At 44.3% G+C, this 22,229-nt stretch overlaps 1 protein-coding gene across 5 annotated transcripts in view; it reads left to right on the top strand.

The window, feature by feature from the left end:
• The window catches only part of LOC137561290 (zona pellucida sperm-binding protein 3 receptor-like), a 58,799-nt gene that overhangs the window by 23,441 nt on the left and 13,129 nt on the right, over positions 1-22,229 (top strand). For 4 of the 5 annotated variants that reach the window (XM_068272563.1, XM_068272587.1, XM_068272572.1 and 1 more), the window contains 4 exons: positions 5,522-5,713; positions 11,017-11,199; positions 14,042-14,311; positions 19,664-19,700. In XM_068272563.1, the coding sequence (XP_068128664.1) occupies positions 5,522-5,713; positions 11,017-11,199; positions 14,042-14,311; positions 19,664-19,700 (682 nt within the window). The remainder of the gene's footprint in view (positions 1-5,521; positions 5,714-11,016; positions 11,200-14,041; positions 14,312-19,663; positions 19,701-22,229) is intronic. The other variant, XM_068272581.1, reaches the window with a different exon arrangement.

Below are 22,229 nucleotides of genomic sequence, written 5' to 3'. Positions count from 1 at the left end.
ATGTCAGCTTCGGATGCGTCTGCTGAAATCTCCAGGAACTTTAAAGCACTGTGTAACCCTTCCAATGCTGATCTAGTAAAAAAAAATAAATGCTGGTTGCATATAATATACTGTAAATAATGTTTTAGAGCAAAGTTGAAATGCAGGGTTATATTCCGCTTTAAGACCCTCCGACAGGGACACAACACTGTAGAGACCTATGCCGCAGAATTCAGAAGGTGGGCAGTGTCGGCTAGGTGGGGGCAGTTTGCGCTGCTAGATTGTTTCTTGACCGGATTATCCGACCCAGTTTCGGACGTGATGCTTAGTCATCCGGAACCTAAGACAGTTGATGAGGCAATTTCATTGGCAGTAAAGATCAATCGCCGCATACGTTATCAGAAACAAACTCGTGGTAGAGTAAAGACTGTTCCCATCTTCTCTTCCCCTCCGCCTCATCCTGCTCAAGAGAAGCCGATGCAGATCAGACATTCTAAATTGTCAGAGGTAGAGAAAAATCTGAGACGGACAGAGGGACTTTGTTTATACTGTGCTGAAAAGGGTCATATAGTGCAGAACTGCCCAAGGAAGTCGGAAAACTCTGCCACCTAGGTGTAGCTAGAGGTACTACCCTAGGCGAGCCAGTTTTACCTCTACCAGATAAACGTCTATTACTTCCTTGCTCTATTACCTGGGAAGTTCAAGTGGTATCTACCCAGGTATTTATAGACTTGGGCTCAGCAGCTAATTTTATGGATTATGATTTTGTTATGAAATTGGGGATTCCCCTTGTCCCTTTAGACAGACACATTTTTGTCACTGCAGTGGATGACTCTCCACTACAGGGCAAACAGCCTCTTTCTCAGACTCCTGTACTATTGTGTCAGGTGGGGGTTCTTCACAGGGAAAAATTACAGTTCTTTGTGCTAAAAATGGCCACCTCTACTGTGATCCTTGGCATGCCATGGCATTGGAGTTCCGGTCAGTTGTTAAGCTGGTCTCCTTTCTGTTATCATCATTGTTTGGAGAGAGTTGCCATATGTGCCACCAAGGTTCAGATTGAAGGTTTGCCTCCACAGTATGCTGAATTTTCCGATGTATTTTGCCCCAAATCGGCAGACAAACTTCCACCTCACAGAAGTTTTGACTGTCCGATCGAGCTGAGACCAGGAACTATGCCCCCTAGAGGTCATCTCTATAACCTCTCAGGTCCTGAGAAATTAGCCATGCAGGAGTACATTAAAGAGAACCTGGCTAAGGGGTTTATCCGTCCCTCCAAGTCTCCGGCCGGAGCAGGTTTCTTTTTTGTACAGAAGAAGGATGGCGGGCTTCGCCCATGTATCGATTACAGGGAGCTGAATAAAATTACTATAAAAAATCGCTATCCACTACCGTTAATTGATGATCTGTTTTCTCAGATCACTGATGCTTGTATCTTCTCTAAATTGGACCACGGGGGGCATACAACCTGGTACGCATAAGGGAAGGGGATAAATGGAAGACGGCGTTTAACACGCCCGACGGGCACTACGAGTACCTTGTCATGCCCTTCGGGCTGTGTAACGCTCCTGCCGTCTTCCAGGAACTGGTTAATGAGGTGTTCAGAGAGGTCCTGGGACGTTTTGTCCTAGTCTAGTTTGATGACATACTGATTTTCTCCCGGAATGTGTCAGAGCACAGAAAACATGTAAAGTTTGTTTTGGAAAAACTTAGACAGAACTGCTTGTATGTGAAAATCGAAAAATGTCTTTTTGAGGTGTCTGAGGTGCCTTTCTTGGTGTATATTATCTCCATTTCAGGTCTCTCCATGGACCCTAAGAAAGTGTCTGCTGTTCTGGAGTGGCCTAAGCCTTTGGGTCTGAAGGCACTCCAGAGGTTTCTGGGTTTTGCAAATTACTACAGAAAATGTATTAAAGGATTCTCTTCTGTGGTGTCACCCCTCACTGATCTCACCAAAAAAGGGGCGGACACTTACAATTGGTCAGAAGAAGCACACTCTGCTTTTTCATCATTGAAGAGTTTGTTTTGCTCCGCCCCTATTTTGCAACACGTGGATGTCACTTGCCCACTCATTGTGGAGGTAGATGCATCTGAGATAGGGGTTGGGGTTGTGCTGTCTCAGCATTCTGGTTTCAAAGGCAGATTACATCCCTGTGCCTTTTTCTCGCGTAAATTCTCTCCCTCTGAGAGAAATGATGACATTGGAAACAGAGAGCTTCTGGCCATCAAACTCGCATTCGAGGAATGGCGACATTGGCTCGAGGGAGCAGAGCATGTGATCACAGTCTACACAGACCACAAGAATTTGGAGTACATTGAGGGAGCCAAGAGGTTCAGTCCCCGACAAGCTCGTTGGTCTTTTTTCTTTTCGAGATTTAGATTATAATTACATATAAACCTGGAAACAAAAACTTTAAGGCAGATGCCTTGTTCAGATGTTTCGATCCTGAGACAGTACAGTCTCCAACCCCCAAAAACATCCTGCCAGAGAAGGTTGTTTTAGCAGCAACTGAAACATGGGAAGATTGGTCACTCACATTAGGGCCCTACCAACAAGATGTCCCTGAGGGGAAACCTGATGTGGTTCTATTTGTGCCATTACACTTCCGCCTGCAGATTTTACAACTGTTCCATGCTCATAAAAATGCAGGTCATCCCGGGGTTGTAAGAACACAGGATCTACTCTCCAGATGTTTTTGGTGGCCATCTCTGGCCCTTGACTGTAAAGAATTTGTGAGGGATTGCTCAGTCTGTGCCAGAAGTAAACCTTCTCGACAGGCTCCAGCTGGTACTCTTCAGTCTTTGCCAGTACCTGAGGAACCATGGACCCACATATCCATGGACTTTGTGGGCCAACTCCCCAGGTCCGAGGGCAAAACTGTCATTTGGGTGGTAGTCGACAGGTTCAGGAAGATGGCCCATTTTATCCCTCTGGACGGACTCCCCTCTGCTCAAGAACTGGCAGATCTCTTCATTCAGCACATTTTCCGGTTACATGGAATTCCGGAGAATGTGGTGTCAGATAGGGGAGTCCGGTTCGTGTCCAGATTTTGGCGGGCCTTCTGTCATCAGTTAGGTATGAATCTGTCCTTCTCGTCCGGCTACCACCCACAGACAAATGGGCAAACGGAAAGGGTTAATCAGTCATTGGAGCAGTTTCTCCGGTGCTATGTGGCTGATGCTATGTGGCTGATACTCAATTGGAATGGGCAAAATTCCTTCCTTTTGCTGAATTTGCACACAATAATGTGAAGAGCTCCTCTTCTGGCTTTTCTCCCTTCCAAGTGGTGTCTGGGAGGTCCCCCAAGTTATCCCCGTTGCCAGTGGTGTCTTCTCCGCTCCCTGCTCTGGAAGATTGGCAGAAATCTCTTAAGGAGATTTGGATATTGGTTAGGAGAAATTTAGAGACATCTTTTAAGAGCCAGAAAAAAACAGGCTGATAAAAAGCATTCTGTAGAATGGGGGTTTGTACCTGGGGATTTGGTGTGGATGTCCACCCGTCATCTGGCCTTAAAACAACCCTCAGCTAAATTAGGCCCCAGGTTCATAGGCCCATACCCGGTATCCAAAAAGATTAATGATGTGAAGTATGTGATTGCTCTCCCATCCAGTATAAGAGATGTAAAGTCTTTCCATGTGTCTTTGTCAAAGCTGGCTGTGCATGTGGATCCCTCCCCCCCCCCCCCCCCCGTGGTGATTGATGGAGAGCCAGAATATGAGATTGAACAGATTTTGAATTCTCGTTGGGTGCGCAACTCTGTACAGTACCTTGTTCATTGGAGGGGGTATGGGCCTGAAGAGAGATCTTGGGTGCCAGGCCATCGTATGCATGCTGAGGAATTGAGACAGACATTTCATGAGCAGCATCCTGAAAAACCGTGTAAAACGTGTCTGGAGTCCACGCCTCAAGGGGGTGGTACTGTAACAAATAGTAATAAGGCAGCCGCGGCAGTGCCACCACCGCGACTGCCTCTGCCTCCCTGCCTGATTGTGTTCCCGCTCCTCGGGCATCTCGTGCTCCGAGGACGGGCATCTCTGCTGCTCACAAGGTCGCATTAGCGCGTGCGCGCGCTCCCCGTCTCAACCTTTATGCGGGCAAGAGGCGTATCAGCTGATACTGCAGATCACCAAATAATCAGAACTCTGTTACTTGCTGACACCCACCATTGTTACAGTAATAATGTGTGTTTATTTCATTGAAATATGTATGTAGATGTAGTTTTACTATTTGCTTCCAGGACTAAAAAAAGTGTTTTTGACTGTGGCCATCTTGTAGCCAAACGCTCTTGCTTCCAGGAAGCATAAGGAGGATGGGGAACTTTTTTTTTATCAGAAAGTCCGCGGTTTCCCATAAGATGCCCTCCGTCTTTCGACCGGGGACATAGATCAATGAATGGTAAAACGAATGGGAACTATGTTCCCATCCATTGATCTCCAGGCTAACGGGGACAACACGTGTGCACGGGAGCATGCAGCAGCGCTACAGCAGCCGTCTGGATGTGATAATCATGTCCAGGCGGCATAAATGGTTAATATCCACATTATAATACAACATATGACCAATAAGTGACCCAAAAGGAGAAATTGACAAAAACGAATGAAATGGAAAGGTGGGTCATGAACATGTCGGACTAAACATATGAACAATCGTCTAATGGTGAAAAGTGCACTAAATTGCCAATTATCAGGATGTTGGGGGGGGGGGGGGAGAGTCAGATGACATTTCTTCCTCTCCTCCAAGGCTCTGCTTCCCCCTGGTGAGATCCCCATCTATCGTTATGATGACAGCTGGCAATCTCACTATAGGGTTACAGCGCCACCCGCAGGACGGAGGGAAAACTGCAGCACCGGATCCCAGGGAGATGAGTGAGTGCTGAGCTGCTCCCTAGCAGCATAATTTTTTCCAGGTTTTAGGATCTAAAACCATGCAAAAATATGGCACCACTTTCTGACCCTAAAATCCGGAAAGCATCATATAGTCAAAGGGGTTAAAGCTGTGAAATGCTGAATTGTAAAAAATGGCCTGGTTAGTAGGGGTGTATCAACCTCTGGTCCTCAAGTTGTTAATACTGGCACTACCATCACCACTTGTGCTGCTGCAGAGTTGGAATGTGATGGCTACATTTTCGAGCTGCACACACTTACATATGGAGTTAATACATATCTGCATCAAATTGGAACAGTTTGCATTTCTATGACTATCCCTAATTATTACTACTAATACTACTACTCATATTATTGCTTATACAACTACTGCTACTAATACGTATAACCTCTGCCCCTAGTACTACCGCTACTGCTCCTCCTCCTCATCCGTTTAGTTGACTCTTCATGACCCAGACATGTCTGTCATTATGTGACCGGAGTATCTGAGCTTTAGTGGTATGAACTCCTCTCAGTAGCTTTCTCAACACCCGCAGCTCTATGCATGGACTTTATAGTGCAGCTTTCACAGCCATATGATACTGCTGGGAAGACCATGGCTTTAACTATCCTGATCTTTGTTGGTAAACTGACATCTATATGCCTTTGTGTATTAAAGTCACAGCCGGCTGTCAGAGACCTTCCATGGAGAACATGCGCAGTGTGCCCGGTGATAAGGAGTATTATGACATAAATGAGGAAGTCACAATTTGGTGTAACACCGGATATTACCCGAAATCTCAGACAATGATTTGTGTGACTAATAGCCGTGGTGACAGACATGAGTGGTACCCAGCGGTTACCTGCACAGGTGAGCACACACAGATTTACCTGTATAGTTATCACATCTCCACAAAATACAGAAACCTGGAATCTTTGAATGGTCTATATTATACAGTGGCTTGCAAAAGAATTCGGCACTCATGAAGTTTTCTGCATTTTGTCACATTACTGCCACAACCATGAATCAATTTTATTGGAATTTCATGTGAAAGACCAACACAAAGTGGTGTACATGTGAGAAGTGGAATGAAAATCATACATGATTCCAAACATTTTTTACAAATAAATAACTGCATAGTGGGGAGTGCATAATTATTCGGCCCCCTGAGTCAATACTTTGTAGAACCACTTTTTGCTGCAATTACAGCTGCCAGTCTTTTAGGGTATGTCTCTACCAGCTTTGCACATCTAGAGAGTGAAATCCTTGCCCATTCTTCTTTGCAAAACAGCTCCAGCTCAGTCAGATTAGATGGACGGCGTATGTGAACAGCAGTTTTCAGATCTTGCCACATATTCTGGAATGGATTTAGATCTGGACTTTGTCTGGGCCATTCTAACACATGGATATGTTTTGTTTTAAACCATTCCATTGTTGCCCTGGCTTTATGTTTAGGGTCATTGTCCTGCTGGAAGGTGAACCTCTGCCCCAGTCTCAAGTCTTTTGCAGACTCCAAGCGGTTTTCTCCCAAGATTGCCCTGTATTTGGCTCCATTCATCTTCCCATCAACTCTGACCAGCTTCCCTGTCCCTGCTGAAGAGAAGCACCCCCAGAGCATGATACTGCCACCACCATATTTGACAGTGGGGATGGTGTGTTTTGAGTGATGTGCAGTGTTAGTTGTCCGCCACACATAGCGTTTTGCATTTTGGCCAAAAAGTTCCATTTTGGTCTCATCTGACCAGAGTCTTCTTCCACATGTTTGCTGTGTCCCCCACATGGCTTGTGGCAAACTGCAAACAGGACTTCTTATGCTTTTCTGTTAACAATGGCTTTCTTCTTGCCACTCTTCCATAAAGGCCAACTTTGTGCAGTGCACGACTGATAGTTGTCCTATGGACAGATTCCCCCACCTGAGCTGTAGATCTCTGCAGCTCGTCCAGAGTCACCATGGGCCTCTTGACTGCATTTCTGATCAGCGCTCTCTTTGTTCGGCCTGTGAGTTTAGGTGGATGGCCTTGTCTTGGTAGGTATACAGTTGTACCATACTCCTTCCATTTCTGAATGATCGCTTGAACAGTGCTCCGTGGGATGTTCAAGGCTTTGGAAATCTTTTTGTAGCCTAAGCCTGCTTTAAATTTCTCAATAACTTTATCCCTCACCTGTCTGGTGTGTTCTTTGGACTTCATGGTGTTGTTGCTCCCAATATTCTCTCAGACAACCTCTGAGGCCATCACAGAGCAGCTGTATTTGTACTGACATTAATTTAGCTGTAGGGATAACAGTTGTGCCTGGATGAGTGAATCTGTGAATGCATTTGTTTGAACATTTGCATGTGAGTGTGCGAAGGGTAATAGATTTTTGCTGTTTTCTAGCCACACCCCCTTCAGCACCTCCCTTTCCCTAATAATTTATTTAATGTCCTAACTAGAGGCGATGTGCCTGGATATATGTATTTCCATTTTACTACTGACCCCTGTGGCTAGGGTCCAATTCAGTGCACTCCCTCCTTCCCCTGTATGTATTTGTCAGCATGCACACAGCTTATGCTGGTGTATGCGCATGGTGCACATGGACACATAACGTTAGCTCCCTTGTGCGATTGGTAAGATGCACCGTCTTTCCCAGGAGAGGAAGTTAGGATGTGTGCTCCTAATCCATTGATAGGTTTGATGCAATGAATGTGTTTGCATGTCTGCACTATGCATGTTACAGGGCCAGAGTTAGGACACCTATGTTTACCTGGGTACTTCTGCGCAGTATAGGTGACTAAGCATAAGAATGCATTCTTCTGTGAACTAAAACCCTGGCTTTTAATTTAGCTGTAGGGATAACAGTTGTGCCTGGATGAGTGAATCTGTGAATGCATTTGTTTGAACATTTGCATGTGAGTGTGCGAAGGGTAATAGATTTTTGCTGTTTTCTAGCCACACCCCCTTCAGCACCTCCCTTTCCCTAATAATTTATTTAATGTCCTAACTAGAGGCGATGTGCCTGGATATATGTATTTCCATTTTACTACTGACCCCTGTGGCTAGGGTCCAATTCAGTGCACTCCCTCCTTCCCCTGTATGTATTTGTCAGCATGCACACAGCTTATGCTGGTGTATGCGCATGGTGCACATGGACACATAACGTTAGCTCCCTTGTGCGATTGGTAAGATGCACCGTCTTTCCCAGGAGAGGAAGTTAGGATGTGTGCTCCTAATCCATTGATAGGTTTGATGCAATGAATGTGTTTGCATGTCTGCACTATGCATGTTACAGGGCCAGAGTTAGGACACCTATGTTTACCTGGGTACTTCTGCGCAGTATAGGTGACTAAGCATAAGAATGCATTCTTCTGTGAACTAAAACCCTGGCTTTTAATTTAGCTGTAGGGATAACAGTTGTGCCTGGATGAGTGAATCTGTGAATGCATTTGTTTGAACATTTGCATGTGAGTGTGCGAAGGGTAATAGATTTTTGCTGTTTTCTAGCCACACCCCCTTCAGCACCTCCCTTTCCCTAATAATTTATTTAATGTCCTAACTAGAGGCGATGTGCCTGGATATATGTATTTCCATTTTACTACTGACCCCTGTGGCTAGGGTCCAATTCAGTGCACTCCCTCCTTCCCCTGTATGTATTTGTCAGCATGCACACAGCTTATGCTGGTGTATGCGCATGGTGCACATGGACACATAACGTTAGCTCCCTTGTGCGATTGGTAAGATGCACCGTCTTTCCCAGGAGAGGAAGTTAGGATGTGTGCTCCTAATCCATTGATAGGTTTGATGCAATGAATGTGTTTGCATGTCTGCACTATGCATGTTACAGGGCCAGAGTTAGGACACCTATGTTTACCTGGGTACTTCTGCGCAGTATAGGTGACTAAGCATAAGAATGCATTCTTCTGTGAACTAAAACCCTGGCTTTTAATTTAGCTGTAGGGATAACAGTTGTGCCTGGATGAGTGAATCTGTGAATGCATTTGTTTGAACATTTGCATGTGAGTGTGCGAAGGGTAATAGATTTTTGCTGTTTTCTAGCCACACCCCCTTCAGCACCTCCCTTTCCCTAATAATTTATTTAATGTCCTAACTAGAGGCGATGTGCCTGGATATATGTATTTCCATTTTACTACTGACCCCTGTGGCTAGGGTCCAATTCAGTGCACTCCCTCCTTCCCCTGTATGTATTTGTCAGCATGCACACAGCTTATGCTGGTGTATGCGCATGGTGCACATGGACACATAACGTTAGCTCCCTTGTGCGATTGGTAAGATGCACCGTCTTTCCCAGGAGAGGAAGTTAGGATGTGTGCTCCTAATCCATTGATAGGTTTGATGCAATGAATGTGTTTGCATGTCTGCACTATGCATGTTACAGGGCCAGAGTTAGGACACCTATGTTTACCTGGGTACTTCTGCGCAGTATAGGTGACTAAGCATAAGAATGCATTCTTCTGTGAACTAAAACCCTGGCTTTTAATTTAGCTGTAGGGATAACAGTTGTGCCTGGATGAGTGAATCTGTGAATGCATTTGTTTGAACATTTGCATGTGAGTGTGCGAAGGGTAATAGATTTTTGCTGTTTTCTAGCCACACCCCCTTCAGCACCTCCCTTTCCCTAATAATTTATTTAATGTCCTAACTAGAGGCGATGTGCCTGGATATATGTATTTCCATTTTACTACTGACCCCTGTGGCTAGGGTCCAATTCAGTGCACTCCCTCCTTCCCCTGTATGTATTTGTCAGCATGCACACAGCTTATGCTGGTGTATGCGCATGGTGCACATGGACACATAACGTTAGCTCCCTTGTGCGATTGGTAAGATGCACCGTCTTTCCCAGGAGAGGAAGTTAGGATGTGTGCTCCTAATCCATTGATAGGTTTGATGCAATGAATGTGTTTGCATGTCTGCACTATGCATGTTACAGGGCCAGAGTTAGGACACCTATGTTTACCTGGGTACTTCTGCGCAGTATAGGTGACTAAGCATAAGAATGCATTCTTCTGTGAACTAAAACCCTGGCTTTTAATTTAGCTGTAGGGATAACAGTTGTGCCTGGATGAGTGAATCTGTGAATGCATTTGTTTGAACATTTGCATGTGAGTGTGCGAAGGGTAATAGATTTTTGCTGTACTGACATTAGATTACACACAGGTGCATTCTATTTAGTCATTAGCACTCATCAGGCAATGTCTATGGGCAACTGACTGCACTCAGACCAAAGGGGGGCTGAATACTTACGCACACCCCACTTTGCAGTTATTTATTTGTAAAAAATGTTTGGAATCATGTATGATTTTCATTCCACCTCTCACGTGTACACCACTTTGTGTTGGTCTTTCACATGGAATTCCAATAAAATTGATTCATGTTTGTGGCAGTAATGTGACAAAATGTGGAAAACTTCAAGGGGGCCGAAAACTTATGCAAGCCACTGTATATCATATTCTAAATTGATAAGTCACTGAAGCATATATTTACACAGACATACACTAATACTCTCATTAGACTGTGAGTCCCGCTGAGGGAGAGTCTCTGCTATGAACTGTTCAGTGTAAAGAGCTGCATTAGCTGTGTGACCTGTGCATTATGTACAAAGAAGCATCCGCACAAAAGAGTGTCCAAAAGTCTCACAGGCTGCCAGAAATGAAAGTCCTCAGATAGACTCTTCTCACACGCACTTCAAAACTTCAGTTCTACGTGGGCTTTCATTAGCATAATTCCATCACCACAATCACCCTTTATAGTGCAGGCTTACCAGAACTCCATAAGACCCAAATGATAAGGTCTGAGTGCATCAATGGACACAGTGACGGGTTGTCCTCTGTGGTCTCTTATATCTCCACACTGTCAGCTATCTTCCTTCATGCAGTATAGAAGCTCCCAACATGCAAATAATAACAATAGCACAGAAACATCTAAATGTTCTCCACTTTTTTTAAAAAAAAACAGCTTTTATTGAATAATAAAATAAAACACATCCAGTACTTACGACTGTGATGGGACCCTCAAAAACACAATCGTGTATCAGATCCAAATGGGGTGCCGTTGTCCCATCTGCCCTCCGCTAGCCCGACCGGTTTCACTGCTGCATCATCAGGGGCTTTGACCTGTGTATTAATTATTATAATAATAATAATAATAATAATAATGCACCTTTGTGTATTTATGTCACAGCTGTTTGTGAGAGACCCTCCATAGAGAACATGTACAATGTGACCGGAAATAAGCAGTATTATACCATAAATGAGGAGGTCACAGTACAGTGTAACCCCGGATATTACCCATCATCTCAGAGAACGAGGTGTGTGAAGTGGGGTGATGACAGACCTCAGTGGTATCCAGCTGTTACCTGCACAGGTGAGCACACAGATATATAATGATTTAACCACAAATCCAGCTCCCAGGGCAGAACTCACTCCATCTGGGTTCATTCATAGGGCTTGATTCACTAAGACAAATAGCATGCCTTATCAAAGTTAACACGCCTTATCAGAGTAGCATAGTGAGCGCTACAAACCCGCAGGGGCTCAGGGCAGGACAAGTGGAGCTCATTGCCAATTAGCAGGCATACGTTTGGTATGCTACTCTGATAAGGCATGCTAACTTTGCTGCAGCCAGGAATTCTCTGCGTGACATCATGCGCTTGCAGAGAGCGCTCCCGGCTGTGGGTGCATGATCGAGGCCACGCGGCCACCGGGAAAGTGTCTGCACAGTAATGTGGAAGCTGCTGAACACGGAAGTGTCCCAAGGTCATTCCCCAGAGCTTCAGAACAGTTCAGTCCATCTCTAATCTTCATGTGGTCAATAATGTTACTAATTCTGGCATTAATTTTCTAGGCAACAACACTAGTTCATTTCAGGCATATGCCCTTCATCAGGCCTTAAAGAGGAACTCCAGTGAAAATAACATGATGAAAAAAAGTGCTTCATTTTTACAATAATTATGTATAAATGATTTAGTCAGTGTTTGCCCATTGTAAAAGCTTTCCTCTCCCTTGTTTACATTTTGATATTTATCACATGGTGACAATTCTACTGCTGGCCGATTATATCAATGGAAGTAGCTGCTGCTTGCTTTTTTGGCAGTTGGAAACGGCTGTTATTTCCCACAATGCAACAAAGGCTCCCACAGTGTGATGTCAGTACCAAGGTCCTGACATCACACTGTGGGAGGGGTCTTGCCACATTATCAGCCATACAAAGTCCCCTGATGATCCGTTTGAGAAAAGGAAAAGATTTCTCATGGGAAAGGGGGTATCAGCTACTGACTAGGATGAAGTTCAATTCTTGGTCACAGTTTTAAGTATAAAAAAGATTTTCATTTCTAAAAATGAAAGAACCATGAACAAGAATTAAAACATACATTATATAAAAAAAATCAAATAACCAGACCCCAGGAAAGAAAATCGTAAAAATGAAGATGCTAGGCAAAAAATGGTAAAACACAATCCAGTAACCATATGGATCCGGTATAATAAGTACAGATAAAGTAAAGATAAAGTGGGAAGATATAGAGCAGTCTGGATAGAAAGGCAGACCATCCAAGAAAGCCACCCAAAAAGTGTAGAAGACTAGATGGACACACATATAGCTCAATAGATATAACCACATGAAAGATATGCATGCATATATTTTACGTTTTTACAGTATATCTATTGAGCTATATGTGTGCCCCCTAGTGTCTGTTTTTTTCCTAATACTTTCATTTTTTTTGTTTTGTTTTTTTTCCTGGGTCCTGGTTAGTTGATTTATAAAATATTACATATTTTGATTCTTGTTCATGTTTCTTTCATTTTTTAGAAATAAAAATCTTTTTACAGTAAATGCCTGATGAAGGGCATACACCCAAAACAAACTAGTGTAGTTTCCTAGAAAACTAATTTTACTACTCCAAGCCAGAATTTGTAACATTAATAACCACATGAAGATTTGTATTGTCAATGTTTTATGACCACATTTGAGATCTTCATGAAGATTGACCTATTAAAGTGTTTTGGTAACTTTCAATAAGGAATGAATATATTTTGTGCAAATAAAGATTTGAACTACTTTTCAAACTGCAAAACACTGTTGTGGTATATTAGGTGTACTGTCTTTGCTAAACTATCAAGTGTTCCATTGGGGTAAAGTGGATTGCCCTGTGAGGAGTTATATTTTTTGCTCTTTGTGTCAAAAAGGAGTGTTTTCCTAAATTAATAATACTATCAGTTAATTCACCAGCTGCCAATTAAAGATTGGCAGCTGCTGGTCTTAAAGCAAACCTGTGAGGTTTGTAAATGAAACCGGTAACCTGGGAGAGGATCTTCCACCTCACAGTTCCAGCGCTTGGTCCTCCAGAAGCTCCCATCTGAGAATGAGCACGGCAGCACTGCACCCTTGCAGCAACACAGACCTGCTTGGGCTTTGGTGCAAAATATGACAGTGCAGCAGGTGAGACAATATCTGAGGGGGTAAGTCTGTTTCTGTGAGGCCCAGAAAAGAGAGTGACTTTTTGTGCATGAAAGACAGGACAAAAGAAGACATGATCTCAAATTTTAGGCAATAGGTTTTATGTAAGTGAAGACCAACATATGTGATTCTTATATGCAGACAGATTATATTTGGAGATGGGGGGTGAAATGAGTGAAGACAGAAGTTCAAGAAGGTGAAAAAAGTGAGTAAGTGGCTGGATACTGTACTGGCTCTGCCTCTGACATAGGAGACCTGGGTGTAAAATCTGTACAGTAAGCCAGCACCTAATCAGTAGGAGACCTTGAGCAAAACTCCCTAACACTGCTACTGCCTATGGAGCGCGCTCTAGGGGCTGCAGCTCTGGCGCTCTGATTCCGCCAGGAGAAAAGCGCAATATAAATGTTTCGTGTCAATATAAATGTTTCTTGAGTAGAGCAGGGAGGGTCAGATGTAGATGGGTGATCCTGCAGTAACATATTGACTAGCCGATTGTAGGTACATGAGAAGAGGCAGAACAGTGTGAAGAAAGGTGAGCATTGTGAGAGTTAGCAAAACTATGAAAATTAGGCAGAAAAAGAGATGATGGACAACAATATCCTGTGCCAAACTCAACACATATGTGCAATATACCTGAGTTGCATTACATGCTACTGACATTGTGATTCTTGTTAATTTTGGCACTGTTGGATTCTTGTTAATTTTGGCACTGTTGGATTCTTGTTAATTTTGGCACTGTTGTCTATGTCAGGAGTGACAGTGACGGATGTAGCAATCACCTCCAACAACATCAGCATCTGGACCTCATGTTCTCCTGAATGTCCTTCTCGCTGGAGATTTAACGCCACCTGCTGTGATGAGACAACATCTCCTCCCTCATGTAACTCTTCATCTAATGCAAGAAATGTGACATTCCCCAGTCTTAAATCTCTGGCACTGTACAAGATCACCCTAACTGTGCGCACTCCTTGGGAGACACACCCTGTATGGAGCAGCAACGTCACAACAACAGGAGAGTCAGGTGAGACACTTAACCAGTTCAGCCTATCTGGACGAGTAAGTTCATCCAGATAGGCTCTGCTGCTGTGCTGTGCGTGCGATCAGGCGCGCTCCCACGTGCGCTCCCGTTGCCTGCCGCTAGCCCCCCGATCAGTGAATGGGAATATAATTCCCATACCCCGCAGAAAAAATTATGGTTTCTAATTAGAGACTGCCGTCTTTCTGCCAAAAAAAAATAGTTTCCCAGGCTCCTTGTAGTTCCTGGATGCGAGATCGTTCGCATCCAGGACTTTCTTGACTGTGGCCATCTTGTGGTCAAATATTAAACTGCACTCGCATACATTTTTTTATTAAACAATTACATTATTTTACATTTAAAATTAGCTGTTTCCCTCCCACACCAAAAATTAACTAAATACATTTTAATTTAAAAAAAATTACAATTAAAAAAAAACAAAAACAACAAATAGTTAGTATATTATTAAATTATTTTAAATCTTATGCTTGTAAATAGTGATGGATGCAAATTGAAAAAAATGCACCTTTATTTCTAAATAAAATATTGGCGCCATAAATTGTGATAGGGACATCATTTAAACTGTGTAATAACCGGGACAAATCGGCAAATAAAATACATGAGTTTTAATTACGGTAGCGTATATTAATTTCAAACTATAATGGCCAATAACTTAGAAATAATGAATTTTTTTCATTTCTTTCTTAATCTTCCTGTTAACATGGATTTAGAAAAAAATAATTCTTAGCAAAATTTACTACCCAAAGAAAGCCTAATTAGTGGCGGAAAAAACAAGATATAGAGCAATTAATTGTGATAAGTAGCAATAAAGTTATTGGCGAATGAATGGGAGGTGAACGTTGCTCGGATGCTTGAGGTTTTCGACACTGTGGGGCTGAACCGGTTAATATAATTCTACATCCCTTGTGAAAGTACTTTATTTTGTGCATGCAACCTGCTTATTTTAAACACTTGTGATAAACACCTTTCAATGTACAGGCCAAGATATTGACAGGTGAGGAGGAAGGCGATACACCGGTTTAGGAATTGACCCTGTAAATAAGGCAAAGTTCGGATGTATGTCATTAGACGCAGATACTTCCTCCTCCCAAGCTGGACTTTGCACACTGTGTTTGGTGTGTTGTGCAAGAATGTCTATGCAAGACTTCTTAACTTGATCTCGCACCAAATCAATCAAAAAATATCTCACGGATATTTTCACAACCCCAGGACTGCTCTTGTTGTTGGCCCACAACCTAAGAACTAAGGAAAGAGTTTACCTTCTTGTACTGCAATGGTTCTACCAACTGCTTTGGGGAAATCTCGTTCACCTTAACAACAAAAAGATCTCATTCAGGAGTACTTCCAGTGGCCTACCTAATTATCTCATTATCTAAAGACTGTAAGCATTATGCCAGGTCTTGTGTACTTGGGCAGTGCAGCATTTTAGGCTTAACAGCTCTCAGTTTGAAGTTGTAAATACCTCTTCCCCATATTGTTGTGATGCCATAGCCAGAGATGTACGCAGTTTTAGGTAGCCTTCAGTAGTTGGTAGCCAGAGGGATTCCCCAGTACAGGTAGCCAGAGGAGCCCCCAGCAATGTGTAGACACAGAGGGCCCTCACCAGTATAGGTAGCCAGAGACCCCTCCAGTATAGGCAGAGAGAGCCACCCCCAGTATAGGTAGCCAGAGACCCCTTCAGTATAGGCAGAGAGAGCCACCCCCAGTATAGGTAGCCAGATACCCCTCCAGTATAGGCAGAGAGAGCCCCCCAGTATAGGTAGCCAGAGACCCCTCCAGTATAGGCAGAGAGAGCCACCCCCATAATATAGGTAGTCAGAAAGCCCACTGGTATAGGTAGCCAGAGATTCCTCAGTATAAGTAGCCAGATGTCCCTCCAGTATAGGTAGCCAGAGACCCCTCCAGTATAGGCAGAGAGAGGCCCCCCCCCCCCATAATATAGGTAGTCAGAAAGCCCACTGGTATAGGTAGCTAGAGATTCCTCAGTATAAGTAGCCAGATGTCCCTCCAGTATAGGTAGTCAGAGAGCCCCCCCCCCCCCACATTATAGGAAGTCCCCCCAGTATATGATGCTAGAGTTACCCCATTATAGGTAGCTAGAGACTCTCCACCTCCAGTATAGGTAGCCAGAGAGCTCCCCCCCCCCCACATTATAGGCAGTCCTCCCAGTATAGGACGCTAGAGTTACCCCATTATAGGTAGCTAGAGATTCTCCACCTCCAGTATAGGTAGCCAGAGAGCTCCCCCCCCACATTATAGGCAGTCCTCCCAGTATAGGACGCTAGAGTTACCCCATTATAGGTAGCTAGAGATTCTCCACCTCCAGTATAGGTAGCCAGAGAGCTCCCCCCCCACATTATAGGCAGTCCTCCCAGTATAGGACGCTAGAGTTACCCCATTATAGGTAGCTAGAGATTCTCCACCTCCAGTATAGGTAGCCAGAGAGCTCCCCCCCCCACATTATAGGCAGTCCTCCCAGTATAGGACGCTAGAGTTACCCCATTATAGGTAGCTAGAGATTCTCCACCTCCAGTATAGGTAGCCAGAGAGCTCCCCCCCCCCCCACATTATAGGCAGTCCTCCCAGTATAGGACGCTAGAGTTACCCCATTATAGGTAGCTAGAGATTCTGTACCTCCAGTATAGGTAGCCAGAGAGCTCCCCCCCCCCCCACATTATAGGCAGTCCTCCCAGTATAGGACGCTAGAGTTACCCCATTATAGGTAGCTAGAGATTCTCCACCTCCAGTATAGGTAGCCAGAGAGCTCCCCCCCCCACATTATAGGCAGTCCTCCCAGTATAGGACGCTAGAGTTACCCCATTATAGGTAGCTAGAGATTCTCCACCTCCAGTATAGGTAGCCAGAGAGCTCCCCCCCCCCCCCATTATAGGCAGTCCTCCCAGTATAGGACGCTAGAGTTACCCCATTATAGGTAGCTAGAGATTCTCCACCTCCAGTATAGGTAGCCAGAGAGCTCCCCCCCCACATTATAGGCAGTCCTCCCAGTATAGGACGCTAGAGTTACCCCATTATAGGTAGCTAGAGATTCTCCACCTCCAGTATAGGTAGCCAGAGAGCTCCCCCCCCACATTATAGGCAGTCCTCCCAGTATAGGACGCTAGAGTTACCCCATTATAGGTAGCTAGAGACTCTCCACCTCCAGTATAGGTAGCCAGAGAGCTCCCCCCCCCCCCATTATAGGCAGTCCTCCCAGTATAGGACGCTAGAGTTACCCCATTATAGGTAGCTAGAGATTCTCCACCTCCAGTATAGGTAGTCCAAGATTCCTCAGTATAAGTAGCCAGATGTCCCTCCAGTATAGGTAGTCCGAGAGCTCCACACATGCTACAGGAATCCCCACTAATATAAATAGCTAGAGAACGCATCCTCTATAGGTAACCAGAAAGCCCCCAAGTATAGGTAGTCAGAGATCCCCCCTCCAGTATAGCTGGCTAGAGAACTCATCCACTATAGGTAGAAATAGAGCCTCTCCAGTATAGGTAGCCAGAAAGCCCTCCAATATAGGTAGCCATAGAGCCTCCTCCAGTATACATAGCTAGAGAACCCATCTAGTATAGGTAGCCAGATACAACCCCCAGCATAGATACCCCCCCCAGTTTAGGCAACTAGAGAGTCACACATTAGATGTGACATTGAGTGATAGTTACTGGATAACCTGTTCAGTACCAATGGGATGCAGTGCATGATCCTCTCTTGGAGCTACCAGAGATACAAGTCTATTCAGTGCACTATGGATCAGCACTTTTAAAACTGTCACAATCACCTCTATAGCATTAAAGGAATACTGTAGGGTGGTTGGGGGAAAATGAGTTGAACTTACCCGGGGCTTCTAATGGCCCCCCGCAGACATCCTGTGCCCGCGCAGCCACTCCCCGATGCTCCGGCCCCGCCTCTGGTTCACTTCTGGAATTTCAGACTTTAAAGTCAGAAAACCACTGCGCCTGTGTTTGCTGTGTCCTCACTCCCGCTGACGTCACCAGGACGGTAATGCTCAGGCCCAGTGTGGTCTGTGTCTGCGCAGTGCACTCCTGCTGACGTCAGCAACGCAGGCACAGTGGTTTTCAGACTTTCAAGTCTGAAATTCCAGAAGTGAACCCGGAGGCATTGGCACATTGGCAGACCTGATGGGGAACTGATGTGTCCGTGTATCGGGGACTAACTCCCTCCTCGTGTTTGAATGGGCATTGCTAATGCCTCCCATAAATACACGGAGAGGAAATCAGTTTCCCATAGGTACGCCAATGTGATCAAACACTATTGGTGGATTTTGTTAATTAGAATACTGCAAAAGTTTAAGTACTCTCACGGTTTGGTTCCCAGATAGAGTATGTCGAGAGCTTGATAAAGGAGACGCCACAAAATGCTGTGTGTCGCTCAGACCCAGCATACTGTCACTACCACTATTTGTGCAGAATTTTATTGCTAGGGAAGTGATGTTGACACTCTTAACTTCAGCTTCTTCTCAGCTATACCTGCCTGTTAATGTCAACTGTTGCACAAGTTTAAAGTTAATCTGAAGCCTATTTAAAAAAAAAAATACTTCCCTAAGGAAAGGGATGACTCTGGGTCCTAATGAGCCTTCCTTTTCCCGGTTCAAACCTCTCACCCCGGGAGGCTTCAAAAGTCTTTGGGAGCCGGAGTACTGGCAGCTCCTTACTGTGCATGCTCGGATACACGAGACAGCGTGCTCACGCATGCGCAGTACGGAGTGGCCCATTTTCAGGAGCACTCAAGCTCTCAAAGACTTCTGAAGCCGAGGGCAGCAGCAGAGATCAGTCTGCTTAAACCAATTGGTTGGAGACTGCTAACGGGGGCCAGCGCAGGAACGGGAAGGCTCTAAAGGACCAAGAGCCTTTCCTCTCCTAAGGTGAGTATTTATGTTTTGTTTTTTTGCTTCAGACTCCCTTTAAAGGGAACCCAAGGTGAGAGGGGTATGGAGGCTGATATGTTCATTTCCTTTTAAAAAATTTACGTTGCTTGGCTGTGCTGCTGATCCTCCACCTCCGCCATAGACCCTGAACAAGCATGCAGATCAGATGTCTATGACAAATCTGAAAAGATTATCAGCATGCTTGTTTTAAACCCTACTGACCAGAAAGATCAGCAGGACAGCCAAGCAACTGGTATTGTTAAAAAGGAAATAAATATGGCACCTTCCATAGGTCTCACACCTCAGGTTTCTCTTAAGCTGTGCATATAGACCTTTTTTACTCTTTCAAGTTGGTCAGGAGTTATATACGATGTTTGTTGACAAGTTAATTAGTCCAATATGAGGAGCTCCAACCCAGTCATGACTTTTCCATGTTTATTCCACAGATCTTCCCAGAGAGAGGAAAGACAATGACTTTATGTTGTAAGTAGGCCTCTCACATTGGAGTTATAAACCGTTACCACCCTTACAATGATCACTCCACGTGTTACAGGTGGCCGAGCCCTTATGGCCAGTATTAGAAATCATTATAAGCATATGTCAGGAAATCAGAGTGTTGGATCTAAATATTCGGCTGATCAGCTATGGGAACAGGAAGTCTTTAAAGTGGATCCGAGATAAACTTTTACTCATTGCATAATTGTGTTCCTTTCATATAGTTTATAGGGCATTCCTCAAGCCAAATACTTTTTTTTTGTTTTAATATTCTAATTCCCTATAAACTAAACAGGCCTTGCCCACAGCTTCTCCAGAGTGCCTTGGCACTCTCAGCCTTAGTAGCAGGGGCTTATGGGAGCTCAGTCTGGGCAGGAAGATGGGGAGGTGTTACTAGCCAGAGATTTCAGAGGCAGAGGGAGGATGAGAAGGGAGTGACGTTTTCACAGGCAGAGGGCTGGAGAAGCAGAGCAACTTTGCCTGTGTGTAATGTGACAAGCAGAACATGGCCACTCTCATTGTATCACAGGAATAAATAATAAACTGTTGAAGCTGTTTGCAGCTAGATTTGCTGTCTAAACTTTAGATAAGATATATAGACAAGTTACTTGTTATAATATCTCTCAAGAGGTAGCGCTCAACATGTGTGTCATAAATAATTCCAATCATCAAACCAGGACATACTCCCTTTCAGCTCAAATCATAGAGCAATGAAATATCTGGTCTGAACAAGCATCAATTCTGAAATGAAAAGTTCACAGATTGCTCAGGTGTTCATAAAAGTTACACAGATAATAAAACAATGTGATGAGTCCTTTAACAGTCCCTACACAGGCCCAGATTTAATGTCCATGTACACTAGCCCTAAAGCCTAAGAACAGGTTGCTGAAGAGGTGTTCCTCCTCTGTGTGACCATACAGTCCTCGGGTTGCTGAGACTCCCAACAGAATGTTACAGCAAGGCCTCCACCAACACCCTTTGTGTGTCACTCACCGCTATCCTAGACCAACCAATGGTCTATATGCGCCTTGGGACCGTTCCCGGGTCGTCCCCCACCTCTCCAGCAATATGTTAGTCCACAGATTACACCAGACACCTCTTCATATAAAAGCAGCCTTCTTGTTCATAACCTCATTGAGAAAAAACCCCACATAGCGTAATACTGCTAAAAAATGTTTAATGATAAAACGTGTATGATGCTTGTTCAGACCAGATATTTGATTGCTCTATGATTTGAGCTGAAAGGGGGTATGTCATGGTTTGATGATTGGAATTATTTATGACACACACGTTGAGCGCTACCTCTTGAGAGATATTTTAACAGTGTAGGAGGAGGCGAACAGGTGTGCGTCTGGTGCTCTTCTTATTTTGAGATTGCTGTGAGCGCTAACCTCTTGTGGTTAACTTAAAAGTTACTTGTTATAGTTAGTTTTTCATCTCAGATCCGCTTTAATTATCTCCATTTTATTTTTAGCAGCATAATGAACAGACATTGATGGTCGATGGAAGGGTCTGATAAACGTCAATTCTCTTGCACAGCATTATAAAGCATTCATTTCCAAACCATACATTAATTAATTATTTACAGAACACATACCACTTATAGGTGGGGGCATTATGTTAAATAACAGTGACACATTGCAGTGACCCACTTGAAATGAACATAACTATTTATGGCCTTGCTTACTTCCAAGGGCCTGTTTCCACTAGAGTGAATCTGCATGCGTTTCCTGCATGCAGATTCGCATAGACAATACAAGTGGATGGGACTGTTTCAACTTGTCAGGATTTCTGAGCGGTTTTCTGTGCAGAAAAAATCTACACGGTAGACCCCGCAGAATTGGCATACCGCACACCGCCATGCGAATCGCATACAATGTATTTAATAGGAAAATCGCATGCGGTTTCGGTATGCAAATTTTACCGGAAATTTGCATACAATTTTGCATGAAACCAATGTAAAAGGCACACAGGCACTGACATGGTTAAATTTGCATATACACTAACCTATGCGAAATCGCATGCGAAATCACAGTAAAATTTGCATGGAATCTCGCTCCCGCATGCAAATTCGTCAGCGGAGGATCCGTGGCGATTCCACCCCACACAAGTGGAAACGGGCCCTAAGAATCACAAGTATCACAAACACACAGTTTCGGCTGACAGCGTAGAGGTCAAATTACACTAGGAACATCTAAAACCTGCTGACTCCAGGAATTAACTTCAGTAACGGCTACATTTTATGGGGGTTAGAGTTAAAGAAGGGCGTAACATCCAAATATATATATATATATACTAGTAGACCTAAGCCCGTTTAAAAACTGGATTTAGGTCTCTCTCTCTCACAGCCGCCGCATGTTAGTGTGCATGTGCGCTAACCCTGTTAATCACGCGCACACCTGTCTGCTGCCCACACTCCCGCCCGCTCCCTGGCCCCATCCTCCTGTCACAACAGCTGTCCGTACGGTAGCACAAACTCACAAACACAGGGTCAGGACGACGCAGGGACACTTAGCT

Source organism: Hyperolius riggenbachi, chromosome 1 (assembly GCF_040937935.1).
Source record: "Hyperolius riggenbachi isolate aHypRig1 chromosome 1, aHypRig1.pri, whole genome shotgun sequence".
Taxonomy (NCBI): Eukaryota; Metazoa; Chordata; class Amphibia; order Anura; family Hyperoliidae; genus Hyperolius; species Hyperolius riggenbachi.
The sequence above is the reverse complement of the archived record's forward strand: the minus strand, read 5'-3'. Positions and strand labels throughout refer to the sequence as shown.